At 58.2% G+C, this 8,686-nt stretch overlaps 1 protein-coding gene across 1 annotated transcript in view; it reads right to left on the reverse strand.

Moving 5' to 3' along the window:
- Nucleotides 1-416: 416 nt before the first annotated feature.
- MYT1 (myelin transcription factor 1) overlaps nt 417-8,686 on the reverse strand; it is a 71,600-nt gene continuing 63,330 nt past the window's right edge. The window contains exons 20-24 of the mRNA XM_012654636.1: nt 6,609-6,830; nt 4,010-4,101; nt 3,272-3,375; nt 965-1,108; nt 417-572 (exon numbers count right to left, since the gene is read on the reverse strand). Coding sequence (XP_012510090.1) covers nt 432-572; nt 965-1,108; nt 3,272-3,375; nt 4,010-4,101; nt 6,609-6,830 — 703 coding nt within the window. The 3' untranslated portion in view covers nt 417-431. The remainder of the gene's footprint in view (nt 573-964; nt 1,109-3,271; nt 3,376-4,009; nt 4,102-6,608; nt 6,831-8,686) is intronic.

Raw genomic sequence — 8,686 nt, forward strand, 5'->3', positions numbered from 1 at the left:
CTCACCGAGCACAGGCGCATCCTCCAGGCTGAGGCTCAGCCTCCCACCACCCGCCACGGTGCCCACGGCCACCCTCCCAGCCTCAACAGACCAAATACTGTGGTTGCAAACTCCAAAACTTCCCTGAGAACCTTGTCCATGAGCTTCCACTGGAGACTTTGAGCTGCTTTTCAGATTTCTTCCAGAAAACAAAAATAAATCACTTTGTAATGCTTCAGTGCCCCAGTGCCCCCTCGTGGGTGGGTCACAGCCCCAAGCCTGGCGGGGGCATCATGGGAGACACTGATTTCCAGGCACCCCTTTGGATAAACTCGCCCGAGGCCGCACTGGGCTTCGAACGATAAGTCACTGTGAGTTGGGGATCCCCCTACGAGGGCAGGGCGTGGGAGATGATGACGAGTCGGGCTGGGCGCTCCTCAGGACAGCATGGCCTAGACCTGGATGCCCCTCACGGCCTGCTTGATGCTCTCCAGGAGGTCCTTGTTCTCAGGGTTCTGGTAGCACTCCTGGTTGGAGTACATGTCGGTGAGTGTGCTCACGTAGGCGTCGAAATTCTGTTCACATATTGGCTCCTAGAGAGCAGAACCAGGTTAGCAAGCCCCACCCACGTCCCCATGTGACCTGAGACCAGCCCGTGCCAACCAGGACAGTGCCGGCTGCACCACCCTCGTGTGGAAACAACCGTGAGTGTTTCCCTCTGCAGCGATTCCAGCAATAGGCTCTCTGCTGTTGGAACCACTGTTTTGTTTGGGATTCACAAGTGATCTGGGAGGGCCAGAGCAGCCGTGGCCAACTGCCTGCTGGGGCCATTGGAGCAGAGAGAATCTCCACAAAGGGCTCAGGACCCTCCAGCAGAACCCAGAGGCAGGTGGGTGAGAGACACCCTGCCCTCCCTGCCCTCGGAAGAGTCCCTCGGGGGGGCTGCCAGCTCAGCCGTGGTGCCCACAGGGCGCGTGCTGCCTACCATGTGTGGAAGGCGGATGTTGGCGAGACTTTGGATGAGGGCCTGGCTCAGGCCAGACAGCTCCAGAAACAGGGCTTCATTCTGCTCCTCGATGAGCTTGTTCTCCTCCTCGATGCTCTTCAGGTTCTTCTCCATGGAGGAGATCTGTGCCAGAGACAGACTTGAGTGTCCCCTGCCCGTGGCCCCATCCTCCTGGGAGCACACTGGGCCGAACCACACATCTCCCTAGGAGAGGGCAGAGCCCTGGGGGTCGGGGAGGAGGCAGGGACCCTGCCTTCCTGTGGGGGTCCTGCCACGGTGAGGGGCTGGCAGTGCCCTGGCCCTAGATGCAGGCGGGAAAGGCAAGGGCCCTCTGGAGACAGCCGACCCCAGGAAGCTGGGGGGGGGGGGCTGGTGACTGAGCTGGAGCCGTAGTGGCACCACTCGCTGGCCTTGTCCGTCCTACAGGGGTGGGGCGGGAGCACAAACCCCACACTGCCTGGTCTCGGACACATCAGCTGGGCTCTTAACCTCAGTGCTTCCTATTCCTGTCTGTACAAGGGGGGTGACCACACCCGCCTCAGGGGTGTCAGACTGCCTTTGGGTCTCCCCTGGCTAAGAGAACCGACAAGCTCCCTCCCAGGCCAGGCACAAGCAAGTCTTCTCCCCTCCCCACCCTGGTCAAGACCCCATGCCCAGGGTCACGTCGTCCCTGAAGCCTCTGGTGTCAAGGGACAGCCCCCAGCCCGACCGCACCTCTCCAAGGAGCCTTGGGGGCAGAGGCTAAGTGCCCAAGAAGACCATGTGTGTGGCACACGAGAGCAGCCCTCCGGGGACGCCGTGGTGAGGCCTCTCGCTCTGCCAGCACGTGGCAAGCAGGCAGCTTCACAAGGCACGAATGGGACAGGAGGACCTGCCTTCTCCTTGCCTTCGCCCTTCTGGAGAGGGTGCCACTCACCAGGCTCCCTCAAAGGGACAGGGGGCTTCTGAGTCCTTCCAAAGGGATGCCAGTGAAAGGTAGTGATCTGTCTCTAGGAAGACTGGTCTTGGCAAATAACGAGAAATCAGAGGTGCTGGCCAAGGACACTGATGCTGATAAGGGCCCGGGGGGCCTTGAGAAGGGAAGGAGCAGGGAGCACAGGTGTGACCCCACGCAGTGCCGCATCTCTACACCCCAGAGACGTCACTGGGAGACGGACACAGTTCTCTGCTGCTGCTGCCTGTGACCCTGGGGGACGCTGCATCGACATGTGCATGACAGAGTGAAAATCCTTCCGGATCACCACGGGTGATGCTATTTTTATGCAGGCTCCTGAGTGACAAGCGGCCAACATGAGCCTGTTTGCCAGCAGAGAAGAGAGCGGAGTAACAAGACACGCAGGGTGGGAACACGTCAGGCGTCTCCTGCAGCCTGGGGCAGAGGGCTTGTCATCTTCCCATCTGTCCCTGCCCAGGAAGGGGCTCCGCCCACATTCCCTGTGGGTCTGGGTCACCTCCTTGTCCTTTGTCCTTCCAGCCACTGGGGACACCCTTGTGTGTGCCTGCTCCCCCACGCTGCCGGCATTGCTCCAGACTCCACTCAGCTGCCAGAGGGTGGGGTATGTTCTTATTTTCAAAATAAAATCTTTACGGCCTTTTTTTCCTGATCACGAACGCTCACTTCGGGGAAATCAGAGACATATGACACACACATTTAAAGTAATTTGTAATCCTGCTCCTCAGCAACAGCAGCTCTCATCGACCCCACTTACTCCGGGACAGGCACTTAAGCTAAAGAAATGCGTTCATCACACAACAATCAGGGAGTAGAATCCTGTTCTCCAATTTGCTGATGAAGAAGTTGAGGAACAAAGAGGCCAGAAGGTTTGCCAGTCACTCAGTGGTACGTGGCTGGGCCAGGCGTGTAACCCGGCTCCAGGGACCAGGTTGTTAGGCACCACTAACGGGACTACTAGCACTAACAAGACTAGTAACCCAAGCAGGACTACTAACCTGACAGGACTGCTCATACTAATGAAACTAATACCAGTAGTGCTGCTAATCTTAATGAGGCTGGCAAAACTAATACTATTGTTAACGCTCACATGACCGCCAGCCCTAGTCGGGCAACCAGCACCAGCAGGCTGCCTGCACTCAGCGTGACCTCACAGATGCCGCTCACGGACGGCCAGCACGCACTGAGTGCCCCGCGTGCCAGGTGCCACGGTGTCCACCAGCTCTGCCCTGACAGCAACCTGGACAGGTGCTGATGGATACTGCACTGTCCCCAGGATGGACATTTGGGTTGGGAGGGCAGAGAGCCTGGGGCTGGGGGACAGTGCCACCCACCTGGGACTGCAGCTGCACCATGGCGGCCTCCATCTCCGAGTTGGACTCATTCAGGTCTCGGATCTCCTGGTTCAGCTGCTTGATCTCCTCATCATTCTCCAGCACTGCCCCGGAGAGAAACCCCAGTGGGGGCTCTGGGCCTCAGGCCCGGCCAGCGTGGTGAGGGGAGGCCTGCTTTCTAGTAGAACTAGAAACCCCCCGTGTGGCAGAGGACTTCCGCCTGGCTTTCCAAGCTCGTCTCTCTCTGGGGCTCATGTCCCTCATTCCCCACTGGGAAAGTCTGTCTTGAACACTGGGAGATGAGTGTGTGCCGTTCGCCTCCTTGCCTAGGTTGCACATGGGAAAGGCTTAAGTTTCTTTGGGAGGTATTAATTGCTAAGACAAAAATGGAAGTTTGCCGAGATCATTTCCTCACCTAAGTGGAAGTGAGTCACACTTTCCACAAACTCATCAGACATGGCTCCTGGTGCCAATGGAATCGATCCCAGGGGTCACCAAACCCCAGGTTAGAGCAGGCATGACAGCCTGAGACCCAGGGGTCCAAGACACAGGCATCAGGAGCTTCAGAGCCAAGGTCAGGAGAGCTGCCAGCTCAGGGTAAGGGGTCTGTTTCCACCATGACTCATTCCACGAGGGGCTTCATCTCCCTACCTACTCCAACCAGTACCAAGAGGGGCCAGGCTCTCATGCACCTGCGTCCCCAGCCACAAGCCGGGAAACCCAGGAGGGAATTCTTACCGTCGCTGGTCTTGAACTTTGGGCTGAGAACCTCTTCCCCTGAGAGTTTTCCCTTCTTTCCAGCAAATGTTGCTCTGGGACAGCCTGACAAACTGGAAGCAGAGGTCACACATCATTGACCAGTGCAGGGTCACATACCATGGCCACTGTGGGGTCACACACTGTGGCCACTTTGGGGTCACACACCATGGCCAGTGCGGGGGTCACACACTGTGGCCACTGTGGGGTCACACATCATGACCAGTGCAGGGGTCACACACTGTGGCCACTTTGCGGTCACACAACATGGCCACTGTGGGGTCCCACACCATGGCCAGTGTGGGGGTCACACATCATTGACCAGTGTGAGGTCACACAACATGGCCACTGTGGGGTCTCACACCATGGCCAGTGTGGGGGTCACACATCATTGACCACTGTGGGGTCACATAACATGGCCACTGTGGGGTCACACACCATGGCCACTGTGGAGTCCCACACCATGGCCACTGTGGGGTCACACACTGTGGCCACTTTGGGGTCACACAACATGGCCACTTTGGGGTCACACATCATGGCCAGTGCAGGGATCACACACCATGACCAGTGCAGGGGTCACACACCGTGGCCACTGTGGGGTCACACATCATTGACCACTGTGGGGTCACATAACATGGCCACTGTGGGGTCACACCGTGGCCACTTTGGGATCACACAACATGGCCACTGTGGGGTCCCACACCGTGGCCACTGTGGGGTCCCACACCATGGCCAGTGTGGGGGTCACATACCACAGCCACTGTGGGGTCACACACCACGGCCAGTGCAGGGGTCACACACCGTGGCCACTGTGGGGTCACACACCGTGGCCACTGTGGGGTCCCACACTATGGCCAGTCCAAGGTCATGCTTTATGGGCCAGTACAAGGCAAGTTCCATCTCACCCAGATGACCCTGGGAGCCTTCCTATGGCCAAACTGCTTCTCAGCACCTCTCTGTCCTTCCTGGAGTAGAAGAAGCTACATCCGGTCAGGCAGGGGCCAGGAAGGTGACTCCCCTGCCCCAGCGCTCTCCCTGTCTGGCATGCCGCAGTGGACCCTGCGTGGTGCTGGAGGGGCCGGGGCTTTGCTGCCCTGAGCACTGCTCCCTCTGTGTCTAAGGTCCACCTGACCCAGTTGCTGGTACTTTGCAGCCCTGACTGCCCCCCTGACCCTGAGGAGGCCCTCCTAGCGGACGCTGCCCCAGGAGACCCTTCAGGTTGTGGTTGTAATGATACTCACAGATGATGCCTTGGATATACACATTAAAACAGAAGAATGCGTAAAAATGTGTGGATTCTCAGGCATGATTTGATTTGGTGCAGCAAGTGTAGCCACATCATAAGTAAAGGTAGACTGAGGTAAGTTGCAGTGTGCTTAGGAAGCCCAGAGTGTGACTCCTCCTCCGCTTGCCCTGCGGCCTGCAGCTGTGCCCCGCCCGAGTCAGACCCAGCCTCTCCTCTGCTCCTCGGGGCCCTCACTCACGGTGCAAGCTGAGACCTTACCAGCTGGCAGCCTGGAAAGATCCTGGCTCAGAAATTTCCGCCTCATCTCCTTTTGCCCCCTCTTCCCTGGCTCCAGCACACCCCAGCCCAGCTCCTCCAAACTTGCCCAGCAGGCCAGGCCATTCCTGGCTCCAGCCACTCCACCGAGGGCTTGTCCCCCAGACAGTTTGGACGAGTTCCTGCCTCCTCCTCAGAGAGGCCTTCCTTGCCCCTTCCCTGCTGCTCTTTCCCCAGAGCACCCTCCACCACTCACCACAGTAGGTGTTTTACTTATTTCTCTGCTTACGGGCTGTCCCCACCTACCCTGCCAAAGACCTTTTGTTTTCTGCTCTATCTCCAGGGCTTGGTACACAGTGGTGTAAATGCTTCGTTAACTGAATGAGTTAATTAATCTTGTAGGGTTAGGGTTGGGGAGAGGAAATAAGGAAGGAAGAAAGGAGGAGAAAAACTTTTCCTGAGAAGTTGTTAAGAGAACCTGCGTGTCAGACACAAGGCTCTGCTCACGTGTGGCCTCCATGTCCAGCACAACACCCAGCCCGGGGGGACTCCGTGAGGATGTGGGAGGGAGGCTTCTGAGAGGAGGGATGTGGTGCAAACCTGGCCAACACCATCTCCTGGCACCAACAGAGCTTCTTTGGCTTCCCTCCATCGGCTACCCACTTGGCCTTGGCTTTTCTTTCTTTTCTTATTTTTTGTTTTTGTCTTGAGACGAGGTCTCGCTCTGTTGCCCAGCCTGGGGTGAAGTGGTGTGATCACAACTCACTGCAGCCTTGAATGCCTGGGCTCCAGTGATCTTCCTGCTTCAGCCTCCCAAGTAGCTGGGACTACAGGCACACACCACCACGCTCAGCTAATTTTTTTATTTTTATTTTTTGTAGAGATGAGGTCTTGCTATGTTGCCCAGTCTGGTCTTGAACTCCTGGCCTCAAGCAAACCTCCCACCTCGGCCTCTCACAGTGCTGAGATTACAGGTGTGAGCCACAGTGTCTGTCTGGCCCTCCTCAGGAGTCTTGCCCCAGCCCCCCGCCGGGGCTCCTACCCACTGCGCAGGCTGGGCAGGGCGTGGGGGACAGTTACCTGCGGTGGGTGAGGAAGCTCCCGTTGGCATGGCCAGAGCCGTCACAGCCGGGGGTGGGGCAGGTCGGCCCCTCGTTCTTCAGGGACTTCCAGGAGAACGACGAGCCGTTGAGGGAACCTTCTTTCTGCCTCCGGGCAGCCAGCGGGCAGCCAGACGCACTTCTGTGAGAGGCGTATTTACCACTGATGTGACCGAGCCCCACGCAGCCTGGAACCGGGCACCTGGGCACAGAAAGGCCACACGTGAGGACGGGCACCAGAGCTGGGGGAAAAGCCTGGAGCTGCCCCCAAGACAGACACAGAGAGTCCAGCATCACACACCAGGGGGCTCCTGGGAGAGGCAGAGAGGACAGCCAGAGTCCTGGAGCCTTGGGGAAGGATCTGGGCCTTCGGGCCGGACGTGAAGACTGCAGGGGCCACGCACCTTGGTCTCATGGCCCCTGCACAGCTGGAGGCTCAGCAGACACCTTCTCTCCCACCCCCCAGCAGCTGTGACCCTGTGCCTGGGGCTGGTTCTCAGGGCCACACCAAGGCCCTGCCGCGGGGGTCACTTCTGTGCCACTTCAGCAACGCAGAACTTTGCTGTCAGCCAAGACCACCCAGAGGCCACTCCCCGGACCTTGCACTAAACGTGGGCCTGGGGAGGCCTGGGGGGGGCCTGTCGATCACAGGAGGATGACAGGGCACCCTGTGCCACTTGGATATCCCATAATCAGTCCTGCCCAAGGCTGGCCTGGATGGCATTTTCCTTTCCTCTGTTCTGGGTGTTCAAGGACAGGGATAGAGGCCCTTATGGAAACAACACAAATGTGGATTGACAAAGGCCCCCGCACAGTGTGGGTCAGGGACAGACAGGATGGTGCAGAGGGCCCAGGGCCCGTCCCTCTCTGGGTGTCTGTCCCACTGCCTTTGGGGTGGGAGACCAGATCACCCAGGAACTCACACCTGGTCTAGGACAAGATCTTCAATCTGCAAATTCCAGTCTTCTTTCTCCAACAAATGAAACTCATCCAAACTACCATTGGTCACATTCACTGCGTGCTAAATTCCTGGGAGCATAGGACCCCAAGAGGGGACACCATTACCCCATTTGCAGAGAGGTCCCAGAGCATACAGAGAAGTCAGGGGCAGGAAGCCCTCAGGAGGACAGAGGGCCGTCAGCAGAGGCTCGTGCTGCAGGGTGGGATGGGGGCCCAGGGAGGGCACTCCAAGCCTCGCTGCCCCCACAATTCTGGCCTCATCTTAGGGGCAGTCATTGTAGACATCTTCCCAGCCACCTCGGCCAGGGCCCCGCTCCCTCCTCTCCCCTCTCTGGTCCCTTTCTTCCTCATCCCGCCCACCAGCTCTCGGACCCTCACACATGTCCACTGGGCCAGTCCAAGGTCCTCTCAGCCAGCAGTCCAGAGCGGGGCTCAGGGGCTGCCAGGGGCTCCTGTGGAGGCTCTGGGAGGTTCCTATTCAATGTCTGCCCCCGCCAAACCTGAAGCCTCACAGCTGGACCAGGCACAGACAAGCCTGAGGTGGGGGCCTGGGCCGGGAGAGGCACCTGCTGAGGCTGTGACATCCCAGGATCAAGCAGCCAAGTGAGAGGTGGTTCCTCAGCCACTCTACACGGTGGACTCTGAATTTTTTACTGACTTTCTGGCAAAACCCTAAGACCCTTCATCAGGAGGAACTGTTGATAATCCCTGGAATTGCATACATGGAGAGTATTTCAGACAGGGTTTCTTTCTCTTAGCACCCAGCGTGGAACCTCAGACCCAACAGGGGACATCATGTTGAGACGTGCGTGGGGCACCGAGTTGGAGGTTTCCATGCTCCTGGGTAAGCCGGTGCTTCCTCACGTGTGGTGGGGAAAGGAACCTAACGCATTGGTGACGTGAGACCAGGGCCAGGGACCAGAGGTGCATTTTGTTTCTCAGATGCCAGCGTGGCCAGGAGCAGGGTGGGCCCCCTCCAGGGACAATGGGTGGGGTGGAGGAAGCAGTCACCTCCTGACTCCCATGCTGGAACCTCCACAGACTGTTTTATTTTTCTTTTTTTTTTTTTGGGAGACAGAGTCTTGCTCTGTCACCCCA

Source organism: Propithecus coquereli, unplaced genomic scaffold (genome assembly GCF_000956105.1).
Source record: "Propithecus coquereli isolate 6110/MARCELLA unplaced genomic scaffold, Pcoq_1.0 Scaffold442, whole genome shotgun sequence".
Lineage (NCBI taxonomy): Eukaryota > Metazoa > Chordata > Mammalia > Primates > Indriidae > Propithecus > Propithecus coquereli.